The sequence below is a fragment of the Python bivittatus genome, unplaced genomic scaffold, assembly GCF_059951505.1.
Source record: "Python bivittatus isolate LINGU-HERP-01145 unplaced genomic scaffold, Pbiv_v1 ctg000690_np1212, whole genome shotgun sequence".
Lineage (NCBI taxonomy): Eukaryota > Metazoa > Chordata > Lepidosauria > Squamata > Pythonidae > Python > Python bivittatus.
This window is the reverse complement of record NW_028277096.1, coordinates 12293285-12319070: the sequence shown is the minus strand read 5'-3', so window position 1 is coordinate 12319070 and position 25786 is coordinate 12293285. Positions and strand designations below refer to the sequence as shown.

At 41.1% G+C, this 25786-nt stretch overlaps 1 protein-coding gene across 1 annotated transcript in view; it reads left to right on the top strand.

Annotated features, from left to right (window-relative positions):
• Positions 1-25786, top strand: part of MYBBP1A (MYB binding protein 1a) — a 59885-nt gene that overhangs the window by 3659 nt on the left and 30440 nt on the right. Inside the window, exons 2-18 of the mRNA XM_088152285.1 lie at positions 607-705; positions 2909-2992; positions 4183-4257; positions 6324-6431; positions 8041-8231; positions 8924-9091; positions 9945-10062; positions 11941-12224; positions 14187-14300; positions 15546-15671; positions 16501-16707; positions 18304-18412; positions 19549-19645; positions 19867-20021; positions 20610-20702; positions 23005-23166; positions 24349-24513. Coding sequence (XP_088008411.1) covers positions 607-705; positions 2909-2992; positions 4183-4257; positions 6324-6431; positions 8041-8231; positions 8924-9091; positions 9945-10062; positions 11941-12224; positions 14187-14300; positions 15546-15671; positions 16501-16707; positions 18304-18412; positions 19549-19645; positions 19867-20021; positions 20610-20702; positions 23005-23166; positions 24349-24513 — 2355 coding nt within the window. The remainder of the gene's footprint in view (positions 1-606; positions 706-2908; positions 2993-4182; positions 4258-6323; positions 6432-8040; positions 8232-8923; positions 9092-9944; positions 10063-11940; positions 12225-14186; positions 14301-15545; positions 15672-16500; positions 16708-18303; positions 18413-19548; positions 19646-19866; positions 20022-20609; positions 20703-23004; positions 23167-24348; positions 24514-25786) is intronic.

The following is a 25786-nucleotide window of genomic DNA, read 5'->3' as shown; positions in this document are numbered from 1 at the left end:
TAATTTAATTCTTCCTCGAGGTTTTTCTTTTCTACCTATATTTTGCAAACAGCACTGGGGAGAGGCAGTGGAAAACTAATAAGCTACTGCAATGTAGCATTTGTAAAATTTGGTTTAGTATTAAAATAGAATCTTTTGATCTTGTACATAAATCTCTCTATGGCGCGGTTTGTTTAACAGTGCTTTATGGAATAAAATCGAATTGGGTGAGTTGAAACATTAAACAAAAGCCAAACAAGCTATTATGGTATAGCATGATTGGTAAACTTGGTTTATATGGCAAATTGCTCTGTGTCATTAAAACAAGTTCAATCTGTAGAAGCTCTGTTGTAATCTGCTATTGGAGTTTGCTGTGGCATCTAATCCTATGTGTATTTTGCTGCCCAAATGTGACTTCATCAAGCCACAATAAAAATAAAATAGTATTGATTAATTTCAGAGTTTATATCCTTTGTATCTAAAATGTTCAACGCCATTGCCACTAACAATAATAGTGGCAATGGAAAACAAATAACAGATTTTTAAAAATAACCCAGAAGTTTGTGGGATGTGGGTTGGTAATCCCTTCCACCTCAGTCCTTTGGATGTCTTTGTAATTTCTTTTAGGATGATGAGTTTTTAAAGTACACATTGAAGCGCTTGATCGATGGATTGGGAGCAACTCGAGAAGTGGCCCGTCCAGGATTCAGTTTGGCTTTGGCACAGGTTGGTGTTCTCAGTGAAGAACACACACACGCACGCACACACACATGTATATTTTAATTTTATTGAAGTTTTTAGTAAACATAATAAAAACGAATACAAACTAAACTAGAAGGAAAAAGAAAAGAAAAAGAAAAGTTCAGAAGGTGCAGGGAAAAGAAAAACAAAAAAAACAGAAGAGAAAAAACGAAAAAGAAAAAAGAAACAGACAAAATAATAAAGAAGTGGTTTCCAATCTTCATTACACCAAGCATAAGCTAATAGAGTAACTTTTCATCCTCTTTTAAAATTACAAACAAAAAAACTCTTCTTCCTATAACCTAACTTTTATCTATATGCAATCTACAAATTGTCATCTTGTCAGTCCTGGTTCAGCAAAAAGGCCATTAGGAGTTACCAGAAATATCAAACAAATAGTTTATCCCTGATCAAATAGTCCAACGTTATATTCTTTCTTTTTGCTCTTCACAATCTTGGCCTTTAAATCATTCCTAGGGCATCTCAGGATTGATCTTTCATCAAGCTTTGGCATTCAAAAGGAGTCTTCAAAGCTTTCACCAGCCTACATTGTAACTCCCATAAAGAGGAATTGCCCAGGATTTCTTGTTGCAGCTGTTCCATGTCCAGATCTTTTTTTTTTAATGTGTCTTTTGTATTCCCATTTTTGTAATCTCAATTTTGTTGTCTTCCATGCCTTCAAATTCTATAATGTCTGTGTCAGATAAGAGTTGTTTTTTAAATTTTTCCTCATCATCTGCTAAAAATTTAATCATTGAAATCTGTATCATTTCGGAGATATTAGTTATTAATTTGAAGGATTCTTTAAGACAAATGAAAGTTATAGCCGGTTTAGCCATTTTAGCTCTTTGCTGCCTGCTCCTTTAGTTCCCATTTGCAACCTTCATCAAGCCTCAGTTCCTAATACGGGTTTAGTTCCATTTCAGTAATTTCCCACAGGTATATTATTTAATTATATACTTGTTTTTTTCAAATCTTACAGCAAAAATGACCAATATTCCAAATATCTCTGGTCTCCCAGTCCATTTAAAACTTTCTTAAATCGAAATATGTTTTTGTTTTTTGCCAATTGTACATTATTTTAAACTCTTAAGTCTCTGTTTAAAATTCCTTAAATCCAAAGAAGAAGGTAAAATTCACAGCTGTCAAAATAAGCTTGCCGTTTTGAAGGTCTCTAATATCCATAAAGTAGTTAAATTGAACATTTCTGGATATGATTAGAAAGTGAGTTTAGCTGGCTTAGTGTCCTTATTAAAGGCTTCACTGCTGCTGAGAGCAAAGATGTCATCTCCCTTGGTTCTTGATGCTCAAACCTGGGGGAAACCGCTGTTTTATGGTCCCCTCGTGAATAGCTGCCATTCAGAGCAGTCATGGGTGATCTCCCATTCTCTCCTTCCCTAGAGAGATTTCAGAGGACGGCTTACTCTCCAGTCCTTCGTTCTTCGCAGCGGTCATTGCCTCCGCTGTTCGGAGACGTCTTCCGTCAGCTATGACTCACTCGGAAGTCCTCTGTGAAGAATATTTAATCAAGATGAAGCCCTGTGAATCATAGCTGCTGAAAAGATGAGCTAGTCCCTACTTCAAATTCTCATGGTGTTTTTTAGAGAAGACAGTCTCTTGAAGCTTCTACTTTCCCATCTGCAACTTGGCTAGTTTCTTCATTTTCACGATTTACTATATACTATCATATTACACTATTTCCTATTTGCTCCAGCTTGTTCCTTCTAGAAAATATTCCAAAGCAGCTAATAGTGTCAGAACAAATAAAAATACACATTAGAAGAAATTAACAAAGAAAAAATAAGAACATCTCCCTTGAGTCTGATGTGATTTCATGGACATTTCTGTTCATTTTCCTGTGTATTTATTTTCCTACACTTGTTTACCACTACAACTTCACATCTCTAGGTGGTTCACAAACCAAAGTCATAAAACAATAAAATTTTCTGGGCTGGCACTGCTGGCTACCATCCAACAAGATAGCAAGCTGGTCCAGTGATTTGTGAGCTCAGGCAGAACTTTTAGAAGAAAAGAGCCCTGTACAGTGGCAACTGTAAATGTAGTCACAGGTTTGGCACAGGTCGAGAATAGGAATCAAAAATATATATTGACCTTTTAAGAATGATCCTGTAACTTATTTTGAACGTTCTGCAGCTTTCTCTCTTCCTATTTTTTTTTCCTTTTCAAGGTATTGCAGGTTTTTGAGGAGCTGACTCTCTTGGCTGTTCTGCAACAGATTAGAGAAAAATATGATCTCGGTAGAGTGAAGAAGGTGAGCCTGTTGATCGGTTTGTAATTTCAGTTTTTAAGATTGCCAACCTGCCAAAAAGTCAGGGAGGTTAAAATAGGTAATAACAATCACTTAAAAGAAGGGTTGACATGACACTTCAGATTGTAAGCTGGGTGGGTCATCTCCAAACAGACGCAGAGATGGTGGCCGCTCTACCCAACCTGTCTCTGCCTTGCCCAGTGGGCCTGAGGGGAGGCCCAGAATTTGTAGAAGCTTTAAAAAAAGTTTTTTTAGGAATTACCCCCCCTCCCAAATATTGGGGAATCCATCATCTAATTTAACAAGACCTAAGTTTGCTTATTGGCCACAGAATGCTGGCTAGTTGAAGAGTTGGATCAATTCATGGAAGTCCTGGGTATCAATGGCTCTTAGGCCTCTGAAGGCGTCTGCTGTGAGACCAGTGGGCTTGTGCAGTTGGTTGGCCACTGAGAACAGACTGCTGGCCTAGATGGGCCAGGGGTCCAATCCAGCAGGGCACTGCTTATGGTCTTCTGTTCCTGTAGCTATGTCACTGTGGAGTGGGGCTTGCCCTAACTTGTCTCACTGTGCTGCAAAAGCTCCTGGCACTATTTTTCAGATGTTTGAAAGTAGAACCTACCTTTTTAAAGTATTGCTTCACTCAACCCACAAAAAGTAGTAGAAGTAACACCTTTTAGGAACACCTTAAACCAAATGCAGCTTTTTCAGAGATCATATGTCACCTGCGACGTCCAGGAGAAAGGTGGTTTGGATTAAGATGTCGCTGACTCCAAATCACATTTTGCCTGTCAAATGTAGCTCTGTGCATAGCCCCGCTTTTTGTTGCAATTGTCGATGTCTGCACAAGTCTTGTGTGTTTCAGTAGGTGTGAAATAAAGCACAAACTGGCTTCTTAAGCGGTTTCATCCAACAGCAGCCTTTGCTGCCAGGAACTATAGTACTAGCTTAAAACCCCACATTTTGCCACCAAAGTATATACTGAAGGTCAGAAGAAGGTTGGGAGTTTTCGTTGAAGAAACACCAGCTAAAGCATTTGGGTATTTTAGAATAGTCATTTTCTTAAGCTCAGATGCTTCCAGGCATTTGTGAGTTAGCCTGGGTTAAAAGGTCAGACACCCCCCCCATACATGACACCGACTTCTGTCCATGTTTTTAACCATCATTCTTGGTGTGCTGGCTTCCTGTCATTTCAGAAACTTTTCAGAAACGCTCTGTTTGGAAACTTTTTCGGAGTGCTAGCTCTCTTCCAGTCCAAGCGCCTGGCAAAGGTAAGGTAGAATTATTTCAGGCCTGTAATTTCTTGGTGCAGGTATTGAGCCAAATTGAATCAGACTAAATCACGCAGAGTAAATTATACAAAATGAACTCAGTTTTGCAAAATACTTTTTGCTGTGTGGAAAACACTGATGCTCTCTGTCCCCAGTTGCTAGAAATTCTAAATCAGATGTTTTTGCATAAGGTTGCTCCTATGATTTCAAGTTTGTCTTGGCATTCATAAGGTCTAGAAGCTTGCTTTTAGTGACTTTTTAACACAGTTTTGAAAACATACCAACTATTGAAATGCAAACATGAACCATTATCCATTAGAGAAGGTTTTTCCAAGTGGATGTCCTCCATGTAGGTTGACAGATGAAACAAAAACAAAACCCCAACCCTGAGCACTATCCTGAAACAACCGAATGCCATGGCACAGAAAAGATCTGTATGTATAAGCGCCATCTTTATTACAGGAAATAAATACAGATGCGTTTTTGCAAACACATAAGTGTAAAATTACAACATGAACCTAAAATTCATGCACTGAGTAATTTCAACTCCAAGTATCTACTATAGTCTATAGTGTGCATAGTCTGTACTATAACACTGTACAGGTAGTCCTCGGTTAATGATGGTCATTGGGACTGGACTTTCTCTCGCTAAGCAATGCGGTCATAAAGCACAATGTCATGTGACTGCATCGCTTAGTGATGGAAATCCTGCCAGTCCCTGTTGCCATCGTTAACTAAATCCCACCGGTCGTTAGGTGAGGACCCACCCTGATCCAAGCCATTCGTGACTTGGTCCCTCCTGGCCCAGAGCCTCAGTAAGGTAAGGGATTCCCTCCTCTTAACTGTCCCCGCCTGCCCATCTCCCCCCCATCTTTGCCCTTTTGGCCACCCTGCAGTGGCACTCCTCGGTGGCAGTGGTGGTGCTGGTGCTAGGGCTGGGTCTGAAGTAGAGGCCGGGGGCCTTCAGCACTCTCAGCTGGCACCGCTGTCAAGGAGTGCCGCCTCAAGCCCCGTGCCACAGCCAGCCACTTCAGCTCCGCAGCACAACCCCAGCTGCCCTGCGCTCTGCCAGCCCTGCCGTACCCAGCTGACCTTCGCTGTCTTCCTCCTCCTGCTGCTGACAAGGGAAATTTGGAGAAAGGTGGGTGCGGTGGTGGTCAGCTGAGACTGCTGAAGGCCCCCGGCCTCTTCTTCAGACCCAGCCCCACCACTGTTGCCACCGAGGAGTGCCACTGTGCAGGGTGGCGAACAGGGCAGCGATGACGGAGGGAAATAGGGAGTTGAAGGGAGTTGAAGTGCCCCTGTGGTCGTAAGGGTGGGCAGGCTGCCAAGCACCCAAATTTTGATCACGTGACTGCCACTGTAAATTTGAACAGTTGCTGAACAAAAGCAAGGAGTACCTTATTTGTTTGTTTGTTTGTTTGTTTGGCTTGTCCCTGCCCATCTCCCAACAATGGGGGACTCTGGGCGGTTTACATCAAATTAAAATCATAAATACATAATTAAAAGTTATAAAAGAGAACCATTATGCAGTAAGATGTCCACAGTTAGGAGAACTAATATAAGAACTAATCTCCAGCCTGAACTCAAAGATGGCAAACATACTTCAGAGTATATTTCAGTTCATATATGTAGCATAGTAAATGAGTTTTTGCTTGTTGTAGAGTTGGTCTCCAGGTCAGCTTTAATCTGAAGTAAGAGTATCTTGGCATTTGTCAGAGTCCTAAATTTGCTTTGTTATGTAAATAACAAAGGGGGGGGTCAAAAAAAGAAGGGTCAAAAAAGTCAAGACGATAGCCATGACCATGTGATGGAAGCCCCACCGCTTTTTATATGGATGCCTGTGGCACATATTGACTACAGTGTGCATGCTTGTAGCACACATGAAAAAGGGGTGGGGCTTCCATCACATGGTTGCAGCTGTCTTGCTTTTTTGCTCCTCCCCCACAGATGCCCTGCCTTCTGTCCCTGTGTACTCGACATTCAAATTCATGATTTGCTAAACAAATTGGGCTTGGTTAGGTTCAATGAACGACACTATAAAGCATGGATTTTGGTCTTCTTAGGACTCCAAGGCTCTCCTTGAGTGTGTCCAGCTTCTACAGAGCCTTTCGGAGCACCATGTCCATCTGAAGGACCTCCCTAGGAAGACATTGGCTGACATTGTCTCTGAGGTAGGGAAGTCTGAGGATAACGGCAAAAAGGGAACCTTGTTAAAAGAATTTGCCTTTGTAAATCATCTGTTTTAAGGTAAGACGGTCAGCCTGACACTACTGGGATGCTCATAGACAAGAGCTGAAGACCTCTCTCTCTCCCACTATTGACTGCAACTGGTATTTGGAGACATGCTGCCTATGACCCAGAGGAGATACTAAGCTTTCCAGACCCTTGATAGCCTTATCCTGCAGGAATTGATTTAAATTGATTTTAATTCAATTCAATTAATTAAAAAAAATTAGTAATATTTTATTGAAATTTTAAAGTTACAAAGTTAAAAGTTAGAAATGAAAAAGAAAATTGAAAATACAAATTATAAAGAAAAGGAAAGGAAAAGAAAAAGTGAGATAAAGTAAAAGAAAAAGAAAAAAGATATGAAAAATAGATAACTTCCAATATATCTCTGGTCTTAGGAATAATAAGACTATCATAAGTGCTAGTTTTTAATACATTAAGTAGGAATAATTCCTTGTCAAAACATATCCCATTACATTTATAATCTAATCTTCAAATCCCCATGAGAGCTTCACTCCACCTACATTTTGCAAATAGTCCATCAATGGTTTCCATTCTTTAAGGTAATAGTTATTTGAGTTTTCTTTTAATAAGCAAGTCAGTTTATCATTTTCTGCCATTTCCATCAGTTTTAACAACCATTCTTGTATTGTTGGTAGTGTCTGGGTTTTCTCAATTAATTAAAATTAAATAAACCCTTTAAAGCCACCCAAGGTATTGGCTGTCACACCCTCATGAGACAACAGATTCTACCGGAATTATGCCTTGTATCAAGGAGTCATTTATTTTATCAGTTCTAAATCTCCCTTCAATGAACTTCATTTGATCCCTGATCCTAATCTTTTGAGAAAGAAAGGGAAAAAAACCTTCCCCCCCTCCTCTTTATCCTTGCTGTGTGTGACTATTACAGCCTATTCTGTGGGATCATGCAAGCGAGATTTCTTGGTAGCTGTCCCCAGGGCTTAGAGTTCCTTGACAAGAAAGGCTAAGCGAGTTCTCTGTCATTCTGCTAGAAGGCAACAATGCCTTTATTTCGTCAGGCTATAGGTTTTTAATCTGGTGCTGGTGATTGTGTTTTTAACAGCTCTCGCCTTAGATTCCAGCTCTCTTTTTCTACGGTTAACCTCCTATTGCTCAGTTGGGAACTTCCAAATTTCCACTTGTATTCCTGCTTTCTTAATTTGGAATGGCCTCACATGAGAAATTCTTGCTTCGCATTGCTCTAGAACAGAGTTTCTCAACCTCGGGAATGTTAAGATGCATGGACTTAAACTCCCAGAATTCCCCCATGCTGGCTGGGGGAATTCTGGGAGTTGAAATCCACACATCTTAACATTCCCGAGGTTGAGAAATACTGCTCAAGAGGCAAGCTTGTTTATTGCATTTGATGATTAAGCCCATCTGCCTCTGGCAAGGAAATAGCTGATTTCTACTGTGTAACATCATTGATGTAAAGACAATATATATATATATATATATATGTACGTAGATAAAAGACAGCTGATATGCATTATTCATACCACAGTTTTGTTTCTGGGGTGTTGTTTCTAGATCCCAGAGGCTGTATTCGAAAAGGTGCTTTACAGTATCTTGGAAGATGAACTTACTGCAGCTTTCAGCACTCCTGGTCAATTGTACCTCCTGTTGGTGGGCATCCAAAAATTCCCCAAAGTTCTCCGACCAGAGAAACTGAAGGATCTCTTGGGCACAACTGTTGTCGTCACAGCACAAAACATCCCCAGGTCAGTAAAACTAGTGAAGCACTCAGGGAAACTCTCTCCCCCACCCCACCCCACCCCACCCCACAATGCTTCAGAATTTTTTTTTTCCTGGGCCAAGTATATGACAGGTTTCTATTTTCCTATTGAAAATAACTTTTTAACCAGAAACAGACTGTAGTACTGTACTTCTGTTTCCAGTAAAAGGACGATGGGAGGGGGCGGGGGTGAGAGCAAATACTTTGCATTTAAATTATCCCAAGCAGGACTAAGAAATACCCCTGTGTCAAGAAGAAATTCTGCCAGGCCCTGACCAGGCTTGCACATTGTAGCAAGTCATGGATTGTTTAACTTATGTTTGCTTGAATAATCTACAATTGACTGGGTTTACACATTTTGACTTTGATTCAGTTAGCTGAATCAAAGGTCTTGCTCAGCAGATGTCTACTTTCTAAAGCAGTGTTTCTCAACCTTGGGAACTTTAAGATGTGTGGACCTCAATTCCCAGAATTCCCCAGCCAGCATGGCTGGCTGGGGAATTCTGGGAGTTGAAGTCCACATATCTTAAAGTTCCCAAGGTTGAGAAACACTGTTCTAAAGCATTCCTCCTGTTGTTTTGTTAGTTTTTCCCCCCTTCTTCTTCCCAGCAATAATGAAGGTAGATCTCTTTGGAAAAAAGAAAGAATAATGAAGATTCTGTTGTTTTTCTCATCCAGGATTGTGGAAGTTTTGAAAATGGCAGCCAAATCAGAGAGGAAAGAGAAAGTTCTTCCAGCTGTAGGACTGGATCTGATGAAAGTGGCTCTGAAGGAAGAAACCTTTGAACTATTCTGGAAAGAAGCTGTAGAAAACGGGTTACTTAAAGAAAATGTTGGACCCTGCAGGTATGTTGAAAGAATTTGAAATGAACTTTTGGTCTGAAATGATCGGTCTTTCTGTCCATTTGGGTATTTCTTCTTGAGAAAGCCAGGACTCTGAGAATGGGTATAATACAAATAAGCCTGTTGGCTAAAATAGGCACAGTACAAAATTACACTTACTCTTTTTTTCAGTTCTGTCCCTAGTTAGTACATATGTTACAGCATCAGACATGTTAAAATTAATATGTTAACAGTCCCAGTGGCTTCATTCTCATGCCCACACCCCCATTTAAACAATAACCTATTTATTTATGTAATCAATCAATCAACTGATAGGCCACCTCAATTGCAATAGTAACTTAAGGGCTTTATAAAATATAAATAAAGAGAAAAACAAGTAACAAATAACAATAATGTTACTACGATTTATGTCAGGAAAACAGCATAAACAATTACAAACCATATCAAACATGTAACAGGGCATGGGGTGATAAATCACCCTGCCAGAGGGCCTGCTAAAAAAAATAGTTCTTTAAGGATTTACAAATGTACAACATGGTTGGGGCCATGCAGACATCAGGGAAATGTTCCAGAGGGCAGGAACAGAAGGTAACTTTATAGTTTTGAAATTACAGTTGTTTAGTTGGGAATGTTTAGTTGCTAGTCTAGGTGTTTAGTTGGGAATAAGCTTTTTGAATTTGCTGGATACATTTTGAAATGTACATAAGTTTTCTCATGTAGTTGCAGTGACTTTCTAGAACATGTTCAGTCTGACTTGCTGCAGAACCAGTCCAGAATACTTATTCACTTGTCCCACACCTTTGTCTGTTTCTGAGTTTTGATTTCTTTTTTACCCTAATGTCTGTTCTTCCTTCAGCTACATGTGTTTTCGATTGCTGGGCAGCATCCTCCCATTTCTTTCTCTTAGCCAGCTAAAGACGGTCCTTCAAGGTGAAGTTATGCGTCAATATGGGTTCCATGTTGTCACAAGTAAGGTAAAGTCGCTGTTGTGAGATTTATTTTATTTATTCATTTATTTATATTTCAAATTTGTCACCACCCATCTCACCACAGAGTGACTTTAAAACTATAGGTAGAGTATTCCAGGTTCAGTCCTCAGCATTTCCCATTCAAAGAATCTCAGGGAGGAGAATAGATATTGGGGTGGACAACTGACCAGTCCCTATTTTTTGACCCCCAGATACTTGAGATCAATGGCAAACTTTCTGACTTTCAATAGTGTGATTTTTTAAACAAAAATCTAGTAAAATACAGGTAGTCCTCGCTTAACGACATTTGCTTAATGACGGTTTGAAGTTATGACAGCCTTGGAAAAAGTGTTTTATGATCTGTACTTATACTTATGACTGTTGCATACTGTCGCACCATCCCCATAGTCATGTGATCGCAATCTCTGATCTTTTCTACTATGGTCGTAAAGCAAATTACCGTGGTTGTTAAGTGAATCACATGATTGTTAAGCAAATTCCAGCAAAAAACATCCATGGAGAAGCTGAATTTGCTTAACAACCACGTGATTCTCTTAACAACCACAGTGATTCACTTTACGATCATCATAAAAATGGTCGTAAAATCCGGTCTGCTCATGTGACTCGCTTAATGACTGTCCCATTTAGTGACCAATTTTCCAGTCCCTATTTGGCTGTTAAGCAAGGACTACTTGTAAGGATTGAAATGGGTGAGTTAATTCTCTATGGGGCAAACAGATTCATTTCTACCTTTACCTGCCACAAATCCTGCTCAAAAGGGCCAAATATTCCTCCTGCTGATGACGTGATCATGTCACTGAACAGGTCCCTGTGGCCTTAGTAAATCAACTAGATATAAATGTGCTCCTGACTGGCAACTACATGCAGTCCGTGGCTGCAAAAATCCCTAGTCTGGAATTGGGGATTCTCTTTTATAATTGGCTGGTCTTCATGAAACTGAAGAAGAATATTTTCATGAAGGAGTTAACAGAAAAACAACCTGTTCCCACCGCATTGCTTTTGAAAACCGTTCTAAATAGTGGAGAGATTGATGTGGGAACTGCTAGTCTGTTTTGTGAAAATTGGCCTTTTGTTCGATGTGCTTTGGTCTGGATGATAAGCAGCTTCCTTTATAGTGAACCAGGTCATTGGTCTGCCTGGCTATTGTCTATAGACAGCTGCTCTTCAAGCTTTCCTTAAATGTGTCCTCCTTTGGCCTACCTAGAGAGGTTGAGGATTGAACCTAGCACCTCACCCATGCAAAGCAAATTCTCTACCGCTGAGCTACGCATCTTGCCTGAGGGAACTGCCTTATTTTTCATTAGGTCATTTAAGGTCAGAGTTGTTTTCTAGCCAGCTTTGTTGGAATCTGACTCCCATAATTGTCAGCTAGCATGATCAGAGATTATGAGAGTTATAGTCTGAAATATTTTGGAGCCAGAAAATGCAGAAGGCTTATTTCCACTTATTTTGACAGCAGCTGTCTGGTGTCTAACCCCTGTTCTCCTCACCTTTAGAAAAGCTGTTAGGACCTGGCCTTTTCCCCTGGCGTTCAGGTCCAGTTGAGTAGAGTCCCCTTTTATTTGTTTATTTTATTTTATTTATTAAATTTATCTCCGCCCAGCTCCCCCTAATGGGGGAGATTTTAGTTGTCCAATTATCCTGTTTGTTCACTATTTTATATATTGGGGTGTGTGTGTGTTTTAATGATGTAGAGTTATTTTTGTCACTGTTACACGCTGCCCAGAGTTACACTGCTTGAGTTGGGCCGCCTTATAAAATGCAGGAAAGCAAGTAAATAAAGGGTCGTGTCGGAAGATGCTAAGATCTTCTGTCGTTAAGCCACAGCCCTCTCCGTGTTCCTGCCCTGCCTGTGTATTTCAGCTGCCTGATAGGTTTAAGTTTGCCCCAGAGATGGAGGCCTACGTTGACTCGTTCCTAGAGGGATGCGACAGCCCTGAGAAGCAGCTGGCAGCGATGATTGCCTTCTCCACCCTCACCAACCAAGGCTATCCAGTTGTGCCCACTTTCTGGAAGGTGGTGAGACATCTGCTTCCTGCTGCACTGCAGAAGTACATCGACTGGCTGAAGGACATGTTTCTCAGTCCAAACCTGGACTGCTGTGTGGATTTTGCCACCAAGAGGCAGAATGAGAAGAGAACGAGCAGGTGAGCCTCTTTTTCCCCCAGCGGGGGGCGGGGGGGGTTGGAGAACATTCATTGCCCAATAGGCAACGTTGGGAAGTCTATCACTTCAATCAACGTGCGGTGCCCCGGTTTCAATTTGTGTATGTAAGTTTGGGAGTATCTGTTTGGATGTTTGTGCCTTAGACAGCCGGAACCAGTGTTGTCCAAACTTGGCTGCTTTAAGATGAGTGGACTTCAACTCCCAGAATTCCCCAGCCAGCCATGCTGGCTGGGGAATTCTGGGAGTTGAAGTCCACTCATCTTAAAGTGGCCAAGTTTGGACAACACTGGCCTAAACCATTAGTTGTCTGTCCGGCCTTGGGCGAAGATTATGAGTAGGACTGCCTTCAAGTAGGGCACCTCTTGCAGGTCTCGCCATAGATACATTTAACATCAGCAGCTCATTCTGCTTTCTGTGTAAAAGTGCCTAGGCCGGGGAACAACTTATAGCTGGAGTGAGGGCTGGCTCCCGCCTTGTTAAGGGTTAGGAAGGGGCTTAATACGTTCATTTTTCACCCGAGCCCTATGGGCTTTTTCAGAATTGTTAGAAGGATTTAGCTGGGCTTTAATCTCTTTGCGTATATGAAATTTTGTAAGCTGTCTTAAGCTGCTAATGGGAGAGGGTGTCATATATATTTTAGAATGAAAGAGAATAAAAATTTCTCTTTATAACTACATGTGAAATGACTGACAATGGCCATTGTTTCAAGTGGAGCTTGGAGTTGCAGTCTATTATTATTATTATTAATTAAATTTATATTTCACCTGACTTTTTTTAAAAATATTTTTTTTATCCCACCTTTATTGTTTTTATAAATAACTCAAAGTGGTAAACATATCTAATACTCCTTCCTCCTCCTATTTTCCCCACAACAACAACCCTGTGAGGTGAGTTGGGTTGAGAGAGAGGGACTGGCCCAAAGTCACCCAGCTGGTTTTCCTGGTGGGACTAGAACTCACAGTCTCCCGGTTTCTAGCCCTGTGCCTTAACCACTAGGCCAAACTGGCTCTCTTTTAGTCTTTCAGCAACTCTGGGTGCTAGTCTAATATATCTGGGATTGATCAGGCTGAAAAGACTGCACTCTTTTTTAATTCATTTATTAGATTTAGAATCTACCTTTTTTACAGGAGTTCAAGGTGGTTCTCCATTTCCTCATTTTATCCTCACAACAACCCTGTGGAGGAAGTTGATCTGAGAGGTAGTGATTGTCCAGTAACACTTAGTGAAGTTCTGGAGGGCAGACTTGAATTGGGGGCTCCCCGATCCAACACCCGTAATACCACATTGGGTCTCAAAATAATATATCGACAAAATATATTCCCTGTGTAAATGAATCTTCTCATTTACTGTTATAATTCAGGCACATGTTGAAAACATTTTTATTCCTCTTAGCATTTGATATCCCATGATAAGACAGTGAAACCTCGATTTAACAGACTTCCATTTAGCAGACTTTGGATGTAATGAACTATATTTCTCTCCAGGTATCCTCCAAACTAATGGACAAGTCGGATGCATCTGAAGTAATCTGAATGAGCAGTTAAATTTACATTAATTTAACTTTAATTTTACAACATTTGGGGTATTTACATCATTTGTGCAAGGATGCTATTATGCAAATTAGGTAAAATGATGAAAATATTATAAATATTCAGGAGTAACAGATGCCCCTATCCCCCAAATGGTCCATTAAAACCAGGTTCCACTGTACTGATCCATTATTCACAGTCACTCTTCTGTATAACTAAAGGGGATAATAGATTTTAGCTTCATTGCTGCCCGGCAGGCTTTATTGTCTTTTGTATGGTATCAAATTATTTTAATGTTTTATGCTGCCTGGAGATGTGCTGGCAGGACAGGCAGTGTAAAAAGATTTTAAATAAACACGTAATAACCTGCAAGACCTGTTAATGCTGTTGTGCTTTTCTCTTTTGGTCGGTCAGCGTAACTGAGCACAGCATCGCACGGCTAAGGAAATGGATCATCGGCCGACTCGTTGGAATCGCCGAACACCCTCAGATAAACAAGGAAGATGAGCTTGTCATGGACATTGCCAGGTAAAGGCAACGGGATGAGTGGCCGGGGGTATTCACAGGAGGGGGGTCCAAAAAGTCAAGATGGTAGCCCCTTAGATACAACATCTCACACAGCAGGGCAAGTTAAGACACTTAGAATACTGTTTTTGAAGAAAAAGAGAAACCGCTTAAAAATAATTAAAACAAGCTAAATGGAAATGAGTAACAATTGTAAAAGATTGAAGCATAGTATAAAAATACTTAAATAATAGTTAGTGGTTGGGAAAAAAAGGGAAAAAAGAACAAAAGGGGGGGGCACTTGAATGGTTTTTCTTATCCACATTTTCCCTCTCTCTTTTTAATTAAAAAAGATCATCTTTTAATCACCATATTAAACCTCACCATTTGAGTTCCCACTTCAACCCTCACCTCAGTGTAAAGCTTATGTAACAGCAATAATGATATTCATTTAAAAAAAAAATCAGTACCAACAAAGGTGAGTTAGGGGTTGCACTACTATGTATATAATTATTCTCCCCTTTTTTTCCTCCTTTGTTTTGTTTTAGAATCTAAAACTAAAAACTGATTTTTCCAAGAGGGCTCTGTTTTCACCCTGCTAAACAAAATGCTACTGAACAGAATCCAATTTCTGTACTTGGCAGCCTTTTTAGGTTTCAGGCACCAAGTAATATGTATTTTCTAAAAAATGGCCAACATTTTGCAAATTTGTAAATCACACAAGGTTTCAGTGATTTCATCCCTAGGATCTTGAAAGAACTACTGTATAAATGTAGAAAACTGACAAGGTTTAGTGATCTTGTGAGAGTTTAGTCCTTTTTATCTCACATCATTTAATTTTAGGGATCGCTGGACACCTTTTAGGAATGTCACGAGTGCTACGGCCATTGTCAGCCTCTGTTACATTTGCAGGATGTGTATTTCTGTTCTGGTTTTAAGCTTACAACAAATGAGGACATGAAACTAGTTTCTAAACAAAACCCAGTATTCTTGAATCCCTACCAAGTTTCTAGAGATTCTGACAAGGTTTATGGATTGGGCTAAGTCATAAGGTGGTCTGTTTGGTTTTGGCTTAACGTGTGTGGATTATAAACCATGAAATATGGCTGAGGGCTGAGTAAATCCAGCCTGTTGTGGTTTGTTCACAACCAGCCATGGTTACATACCGTGTGGCAGAGCACATGGTGGGAACTGTTTCTGTTTAATTTTGCTTGTCTTTTGGAAAGGCTGGTTTCCATCCGTGTATTGAGAAGATTCTCACTCTTCCAGGTTCTGCTTCTTTCATGCTTTTTTTGAGGCCAAGAAACCATTCCCGAAGATAACAGAAACAAAAGTTTTCCCTGCAGTTCCTCTGAATGAAGTCTCTCGCACGGTTGCTGCAGACTCATTTTTCAGGTATCAAATATGTTTTTTTTCTTGCTTGGCTCACTGGGAAGACTAATCATGGTGGATGGTTAAAATGTTGAAGGGTTGCGTAAGGGCTGGGAAGGGTTTTAAAATCCCCACTGAGCCATGAAGATCAACGAGTGACTTTGGGGCAGTCACTCCCTCCCCGGCTAATCTACTTCCCAGAGTTGTGGGGAGGAACCATGCATAATGCTTTAAACTCAGGGAGGAAAAGCAGGACATAGAGGTTACAAAAATCTATGACGGTACCGGTGGTGTTTGTTTGGGATTTAGTTTTTTTATAACGTGGCATGGGATTTTAGGATCTTTTTTCAACTTGTAGTTTTGGACATTGTTCTTACCCATTGAGTAGTCTGCTCTGTGGAAACGTGGAGCATAACACTTTAGAAAGAACAATGGTCACAGATGATACCTCAGTAAAAGCACAGCAACTACAGAACCAGGAGAAGTACATTCATTCCTTCTCATAGAAAGTTGAAGCAAAAATTGGGTCCCTGAAAGATGCAAGGGGATGTGTGCTAGTCCTAGGGTGTACGAAATACAAAAAAATGCTATTTTAAAAAGAGCAACAGGGCTATTCCCTGCCCATCTAGTAATGACCATAGTGACACGTGGAAAAATGAAAATGGAGGGTCGGTGGGATTGTAGAATTCTCTGCTGGAGAAAATGGCTCTCTATTAACCCTGGACCAGGAATGTTTAAGTCAGGAGAGAAATCACATTGCAGTATTTGGACATTTTGAAGCATGTACTAGTGCCAAATCAACCTTGAGTCTGTTGTATTGCAGAGCTGTTTCTAATTGCTATTTTCTCTGCAGTTTGCTTCAGCATTTGAACACAATGCCTGCCCTGGGAGACTCAGCTGAAGCAGAAGAAATGAGGAAGAAGCACCTCCATGGTTTGACAGCTAGCGGGGAGCCCTGGATCCACTGTGTTGTGCAATATGCCAGCGTCCTCCTTTCTCACCAGGAACAGGTTAAGATGGTGGCTCCATTTAATGATGAAGAACAACAGGCTTGGGACAAGTAAGTTGTCTGCACAGCAGGGACCCCCCAATTTATTTGGAATGTTGCAAAGATGTTGTGGCCTCTCTAATAAAATGGCTGCCTTGGTGATGTAGCCAGTGACAAAGCACCAGATTGCTAGCTACATACCTTCTCTGTCCTCTACTCCAGGGTTCCTCAACTTCAGCAACTTTAAGATGGGTGGACTTCAACTCCCAGAATTCCACCCATGACTGGCTGGGGAATTCTGGGAGTTGACGTCCACCCATCTTAAAGTTGCTGAGGTTGAGGAACCCTGCTCTACTCCAATAAAACATTCCCTTCCTTGGTACGCCCACCTACCTTTGCTACTTTTCTTGGCAGGTGGGACTGTAGCCTTCCATCATACTTTCTAAGAAAGCTTGTAGGGCCTGTATAAGACCCAGAAGTATTCTGGAAATAAAGATAATACTGGAGGCTGCTGCTTTACTTGGTAGCATGCCATCTCTCTCTCTTTTTTAAGAACTTAAAGGACTTTTTTTTTCTCAAAGCGGGCAATAAGTCAAATAGGATGGGGAGATCAAGGGAGATGTCTTAGGCTTATTGCCCCCACCCCATTCCACATTGGAGACACAAGACTACAGGGTCTTGAAAACAGAAGTCAGTGGCAATGGAAATGATCTAGCCCTTGCAAGGAGCAACTGGAGCGTTAAAGCGGTTGAGAGACTCACAGTAGAACCATCTTCCTTATACAGGTAGTCCTCGCTCAGTGACCACTCATTCAGCAACCATTCAAAGATATGACGGCACTGAACAAGTGGTACTTATGACCAGTCTTCATAGTTGCAGCTGTCACAGTGTCCCAGCAGTCACGTTATTGTGATTTGGGTGCTTGGCAACCGGGTTGCAGTTACTGTGGTTGCAATGTCCCGCAGTCACGTGATCACCATTTGTGATCTTCACTGCTGGCTTGACAAGCAAAGTGAGTGGGTCACAAATGGTGACTACGTGATGTCACGCTTAATGACAGCACAGGATTTGCTTAATGACAGCAACTGGAAGTGCCAGAACTGCTGTTGTAAGTTGGCGTGGTCACATGATGTCGCATTTTACGACCACATTGCTTAGAAACAGAGTTGCTGGTGTCAATTACCGTTGTTAAGCGAGGACTACCTGTAAATGTACTGTAAACGAAGTCCCTGCATATAAAAATTGGCCATTTAGTAGGAAGATTAGCCTGTTCCAACTTCTCTATGACACTGAGGCTTCCATATTGTTCCATCTTACTCTTCTAGGCTCCCAGCCATTCCGGATCACCCAGGATGGGGTCAGTGGGTGGGACTGAAGGGTTAACCCTTTGCTTGCCATCATTATACTCATTTGCCTTTGCTGAGTGTTTGTAGCTAGTTTTCCACAGCCAGCTCAGACAGTCAGGGCAAAGACACAATCCTTTGCCATCCTCCTAATGAAAAGAGAGGAAAAGGCTGGGCCTTTGACTTTCTGCTGATCCTGTTTAATTAGCTGTCTTTGCATCTTACCTTATTGTGAAAGTTCTGAGATTCTGTGACCGCAGGTGGTGCAGAAGTGAAATTGAGTGCATAACTGTTGAGTCTCAAACATGATGTTTCCTTGTCACAGGATGTTGCAGACCGTGGAAGCCCTGAAAAAAAGAGATAAAAAAAGCCAGAGCACAAAGACCTCTGCCTTCCAACACCTGCTGCTGTTAGTTGGCATTCACCTCTTCAAGGTAAAGTCAAGCATGCCAGAAGGCCTTTGGGTGTAGCTCTGAATTCACTCAAATTCCTGACTCTTAGTAATAATTTACCTGGGGTGAAGAATAATTTGTTGGTTAGGAATCGTAAGATTCATTTGCTCCCTGGTTTCTGTGACAATTCCGTAACTTCAGGTCATAGGAAAGAGGTCGAGCTGATTAGCAGACAGCTTTTGTCCCTCATACATTTCTGGCTGATTTCAAGGCGCTTCTTTTTCAGTGTCCCCCTCTTCTATCAACTGCTTCTAGTCACACGTTTTCTTTGCTTTGTTGTATTTTCTGGGGGATGTGTATGAGTGGTAGAGATGTACTGAATGCACCATGTAGGAGTGATCTGGCTCCAAAATGTTCTGTTTTTCTCCCATTAAACAACTGGAATACTACAAACCATTTCCTTTTCTGGCCAATCCATTTTTGTAAATACACAAACTGCTCTTAGCAATGCTGAGATCAGACTGTTCCAGAGAAAAATGGGAAGTACCTGGGAAAAAAAGGAACATTTTGAAACCAGAGCCTTTCATGCAGAAAGTTTTGTGTATCTCTAGTAAAAGCTTGCATTGTCTGGCTTCCTCCCCTGTGGCTTTTTGCTTGTGTGCAGAGTAGCACCTTCTGCAAACCTATTTCCTCCACTCCTCTTAGCTACTCAGCTAAGGTGATGCCTGTTCCCAGTAAACTAAGCCTACATTGCCTTTCTGTAAGTGCAAACACAGATAGATACAGTACTCATAGAATGCTCTGATTAGTCATTAATTTAAAACATTTTCATATATAAAGCAAGCAAGCAAAATTTCCAGCTGCTAAATCTGAACTGCATCTCCAAATGTCCAAGCCAGTATCTGCATGTGTATTATGTGATTGTGGAATATCTAACATATCAGGTTTGCAGAATGCCTTGGCATTTCAGTTTTAGGAAATTGGAAGCCCTTATCCTCAGGTACCTTCAAGTCAAAGGGCATTATGGTTTCCAATCTTAACCTGTTTTATATACAGAGAGGAGAACTTTCTATGTGGCCCTGACCTTTCTGGGAAGAAAAACAAGATAAAAATGCAGTCGTCATAATACTAATGGGTTTGCTTTCTTCTTTTCCCTTGGATCCTGCAATTCACACCAGTCTCCAGCAGAGTGTGTGAACCTTCTGAATGACCTCCAGAGTTGCATCAAGAGGGCCTTTGGTGAGAAGCTCAAGAAGAAGAAGGCAGTTGCTACTGGTGAGTTTCCATCCCAAGTTGGCTATAATAGCCTTCTTGACTTCATGCCCCTCGGTTGCATTGGGATGATGGCTTCTTAAATTTGTAGCCGGCGTGATCATTGATGATTTGAAGATCTGCAAGATGCCTTCCCAAATTATCTGGAGGACGTAAGATTTGGAAAGACTGGTCTACAGAGATCAGTGCTGATTATGTGGTTTTGTTTGTTTTGTTTTGCTCAGATGGTGAAGAGGAGCCAGCATGGGTTGAAGTGATTGTGGAGGTCCTGCTTTCCCTCCTAACCCAGTCTAGTGGGCTGATTCGACGGGTCTGTAAAAATGTGTTTGGGCTTGTCTGCCAACACATGACAAAGGGTGCCCTGCAGCTCATCCTAGATGTGAGTTCTAGTTTTTCAGAGTGCTTGATTCTCTGTCTGAAATGTAAGGCCTGGGATCAGGGAAACTTAGGTTGAAATCCTCATTTGGCCCTGAAGCTCACCGGGTGATTTGGTCCAGCTACGTATATCTAAGCAGAAACATATTTACAGGTTTATTTTGAATGTAAAATTGGAGAATGGGACAGACCTATATTGCCCTTTGAAAGAAATGGTGAGAGTTAATACGATAAATAAAGTGCTTCAACTGTTAGACATCATTATAGAAACTTTTTATTGATGGTTACATATCTGTATGCTTGAATACGGATGAACTGATATTGCTGAAGAAAAACTTCATTTACATTGGGGAGTGAGCAACCTATTGACCATGCCAGTTGTTGTTTAACATTATTTATTAATTTCATGGTCAAAGACTAAAACAGCAAGGTGTTACTAATGTTCAGCAGCACCTGAAAGACTGCAGGATCCTCATCTTGATTCAGTCAAGGCAAACCTATGTTGTAGCAGACGTGCTCTGAGAAGACGACTGCTTTGTGTCTCTTCAGAGATAACATGTTGGAATTTAATAAAAGTAAAATTCTCCCTAAGGTTCTGGATCCACAAGAAGACCAGGATGAAGAAAGTGCTGTTGTTGTAATGGAAGAAACAGAGAAGAGAAAGAAATTGACACAAAAAGATACGGTAACTCCTATTACTGTGAAAGATAGTTGTCACGCAGTCAAAAGTCAACAACACAATATTAGAATAGGCTGTGCCTAAAACAAGGAACAGATGGAAATTATATCCTACCCAAAGAGAATTTCTTCTAGCCTATCACATAGACAGGTGGGAGAAAGAAGTACAAACAGTTTGTTGTAGAATAAATAGAGCTTGCATTTGATACCCAGCAATCTCTGGAGTTCTTTCATGATGGTTCTATAGTTTGGCTACAATACGTGAACCTTCATTTATCTTGGGAAATAGATTCCTGCAGTATTTTGCTTTATCATCCAAGAGAGAAGCCTGACAACTATGTTCAGTATAATACTGATCTCAAACCTTTATATTTACTGGGTTCCCACAGTACTAAGATATGGTTTATTTTAACCATGGTTTGTGGAATGAACCACAGTTGGCTAGGTTCATATAAAATGCTAAGCCAGGACAAAACAAGTCTTGTTATAGTTAGGTGCAATATGTAACTCCTGTCCGAGGCCATTCGCTTTCTTTGAATTTTATTAGTACAGAGAATGTGTGGATGAATGTGGCAGATGTCCATTGGACTTGATGTGATTTTGGAGTATATTTATTGATGGATAAATCAACTTTCTCCAGTCCGAGAACATCAGCAATACTCTGCTGGATTAGATCCCTGGGCCAGCAGTCTTGTTCTCACAGTGGCCAGCCAATTGCACAATTTATGCCAACCAGCTGAATTTAAGCCTTTTAATGAAATGTATTAGTCTGAAAAAGTGCTGTCAGATTCCTCCTGATTTCTGGCTATCGTAGACTAATATAGCTCCTCTACATGCATTGTCTAGTCTAGTATATTGTTGTCAGTTCTGACTAACAGAAAGCCTCCAGGATTGCAAGTGAAAAAGGATCAGTGGAGTCCTTGGGGTTCTCTGAGCTTGGTTCTTTTCTTGCAAACGTTTCATTACCCGGCTAGGTAACCTCTTCAGTGCTGGAATGGGATGGGGTTTGCTCTCTGTTTATATACTGTGGCCTGCCTTGCCAGTGCTGGTGGGGGTGGGGGTTTTGTTTTGCTCCTCTGGTAGTTCCTTGATTGGGGTATTGTTAACTGCTTGCTTGTGTGCCTGGTGGTAATCTCTGCTTATCTGGGTGATGATTGCTGGTGAGGCGATCTTCTGGTCTTTTGTCTCTTCTGAATAGTGTGTAGATGCTGTTTATCTCTATGTGTCTGTTAATTGCAATTGCTATCTTTTGCTAATTGCAGTTGCAGTTAACAGACACATAGAGATAAACAGCATCTACACACTATTCAAAAGAGACAAAAGACCAGAAGATCGCCTCACCAGCAATCATCACCCAGATAAGCAAAGGTCACCACCAGGCACACAATCAAGCAGCAAACATGCTAATCAAGGAACTACCAGAGGAGCAAAACAAAACCCCCACCCCCACCAGCACTGGCAAGGCAGGCCACAGTATATAAACAGAGAGCAAACCCCATCCCATTCCAGCACTGAAGAGGTTACCTAGCCGGGTAATGAAACGTTTGCAAGAAAAGAACCAAGCTCAGAGAACCCCAAGGACGCCACAGTTCAACCCTGAGCTACACATATTCACCTCTATTGGAAAAAGGATCATTTTCATTGCCTGATAACTGATGACCTGGAGGTGCCAGAGATCAGCCCCAGAATAATTTTCTCATACATTGAGTGTTGGTCATTTGCGAAAAGTTTGACCATATTTTCTATTGACATTTGTTAGCCATTGTGAGGTTTTGCAGATGGGAAACTCTTATTGTTAAAGACGGAAGGATGGGTTGTTTTAAAATAAATATTTTCAGATTGTAGGTCAATATTTTCAGATTGTAGGAATCCAAAAGATTATTTCTTTGTTGCTTTGGCAGATTGAGCTTAATTTTGCTGATCTGCCACATTGATAGCAACTCGGTTCATACATTTTGGTAAGCCTTGGTTTGTTTACACATATATTAAATCAACGATAATTGGCTGGGCTTGCATAGCACATTTATTGATAAGCCATTGTTTACAAACCATAATGGCTGGCTTTGCACTACATGCTGAAGCTATGCCACAACTAAAGAAACCATGATGGTTTAGTGGGATACGGAATCCTGCCCAATCATTGTAGTATTTCAGAGTGATTTATTTTCCTTCCATTTATTAATTTATTTATATTGATTTATATGGCCACCCATCCCACCAGTGCAACTCCTTATACTATTGAAGGTTAAACTAAAGAGGGGCTAGGAGTTACAGCTGAAGAAAAAAAACCCAATTGTGTTATCTGGCAGAAACAAGATGAAGAAAGCGGGGAGAGTTCTGATGAAGACAGCTCTGAAGAAAGCGATGAGAGCGACAAGGAGGGTTGGGAGACAAATAGCGAGGGCGAAGGCGAACCAGATGAGAACTTCCGTGCCATGCTGAGGAATGTTTTACAAGCTGGGAATGCTGTGGTAGGTATCGAAGAAGAGGCTTTAGTTTTACTTACGTAAACAGTGGGACTCCTGTGCTGAGAGAAACACAATTTGGCATGAAGAATGCTGATCTGCGCTGCCTGGAACGGGTGTCTTGGAGAGGTGGTGAGCGGCTGCTTCCTGCTGGCTCTGTGTGAAGCGGTCTGCTGACTGTTTTACAAAAAATGTGCTCTGGGACCTTTAATAATGCAACCGTAGGAATGGTGTTCGTTTTTTCATTGCGTCTTGCAACTTAGGTTGTGGCAAATCTCAGCCTTGGCCAACTGGCATTAAAGATCAGCAAAATGGCACCCATCGTTCTGTGGCTGCTGGTCATTCTTAGTCTTTGTTGGGATGATTTTTAAAAATGTCCCTCCTGTACGTGTCTTTTCTGAAGATCTTGTTACGTACTTTTCACAAACCTTGCATCCTCCCGACATTGAAGTGTGCTGATAGGTGTTCATTGTGCAGAATTAGCTAATGGATTCATTTCGTATTTATTTATTACATTTATACCCTGCCTTGCTTCTAAATGGTGTACTTAGATAAAGTCACTTCTGTTTTCCTTGCATCAACAACCCTCTGAGTAGCAGGGGCTGAAAAGTAGGAACTATTCTAAAGTCATCATATATATGTACGTTCTGTGATTGAGTGAGAATTTGAACCTGAATCTTCCCAGTCAAACCCAGCCCTTTAACCACCATATAACCATTGGCTATATACCATATATACTTGTGGATAAGCTCATCTGCAGATAAGCCAACCCTTGAATTTTTAAACAAAATTTCATGAAAAAATGTGCCACCCACCGTTAAGCCAACCTGCATTTTTCATGGTATTTTGGTTAAAAATTCAAGGGCCTGCTTATCTGCAGATGGGTTTATCCATGATTATATACAGGAAATATGGGGACTTTAAAAAAGTATTGCTGTATATACTCGTGGATAAGCCCATCCACAGATAAGCTGAGCCCGATTTTTTAGGTGCATTTTGGCAACTAAAATTCTCATCTTACCTGCAAGTACATATAGTAATACTGATAGCTCCAAGGATGAGTCTGCTATTGGTATATTGCTGCCTTTCCCCACTTGGCATCCTTTAGACATGTTGGACTGTAAGTCTCATAATTCATTGCTGGGGTGGCCTATGAGCCTTTGCTTTGTTTGTTTTTTTACATCCAAGGAAGGAGATGACAGTGACGAGGACGTGGATGATGAGACCATGATGTCCCTCGATGAGAATCTTTCATCTCTCTTTGCTGAGCAGCAGAAGCGCATCCAAGCCAAGAAGGATGAGAAGGAAAAGTTGCGCAAGGAGAAGACCTTGCGCCGGGACTTCAAAATCAAGGTGGGAGGCTAGGCCTTCTGAGATTATGGCCTATGGCTAAGGTCAGCAATGATTTCAGCTGCTGGGCAGTATGGCAGAATCTCTTGAGTGGCATACCTAAATACAATAATAAATAAGTATTCAGTGGCCAACAGCTTGTAATGTTTTTGTGCTCTTGTCCTTGAGATCTTGTGCAGTCTCGCATGAGGCTCAGAATTTTGCCCTAGCTTGGGCATTCTTAATTGAAATCTTGTGCAATTTCAGCCACTGAATTTCCTTAAGAATTGTTCCGCAAAAGCTATCTAGAAATATTTAGGATTCTGTGTTGTCAGCATCTGCCATGTAAGAAGCTCTGGGAATTATTTTGCAAGGCTACTCATATAGAGGGAGGCAGAGATAATCTTGTCAAAAGAATGCAAGGGCCATTAACAGATAAAAGAGACAGTAAATGAAATCTCAACCTTAGGAAATTAATGTAAGAAAGAGACTTGAAATAACCACACCTTGATTCTGCGTGGTATAAGAAAGGACAGAGGAAAAGGTTCTGTTATTATACCCTACAACAATAGAGTTCCAGTAGATCTTGTGGAGTCTGTTTCTTGACCTCCCCTGCTTTGAAGGGCTGACAACTAGGGACTTAATAGCTGCAGTATTTTCAATAGAAGAGAATATCTCTAGCTCAGGGTTGAATTGTGGAGTTCTTGGTGCTCTCTGAGCTTGGCTGTTTGCTTGCAGACGTTTTAGTACCCGACTAGGTAACATCATCAGTGCTAGTGGGGTTTGCTGTCTCTTTATATATAGTAGCTTGCCCTGCCCATTTTAGTGGGGTGTACAGCCATCAATAAGACACATAGAGGTAAACCATATTTACACACCATGCAAAAGAGAATAAAAAACCTAGGAAGGAAGCAAAAAGACTGCAACACATCCCCTCCAGCAGGCAATGTTCAGATAAGCAGGGATCAGCCCCAGACAAACAATCAGGCAGAAAACAAGTCTCTAATCAAGGAACCACCAAGGAGGAAACTACACCCCCACCGAAGCTGCCAGGGAAAGCTACTGCATATAAACAGGCAGCAAACCCCACACTCACTGAGGATGTTACCCAGTTGTTTAATGAAACATCTGCAAGCAAACAAGCTCAGCACCAAGAACTCCACTGAGGTATTGTAGCTGCCTTTAAGGAAGGACTCCAGGCCATCTTTCCTGTATCTGATGCCCTGCAGACAGGATCCTTAATTTCCAGTCAGCACAGTCAACCCACGCAGTACTGGCTGGGAATCTTGCAGTCCCA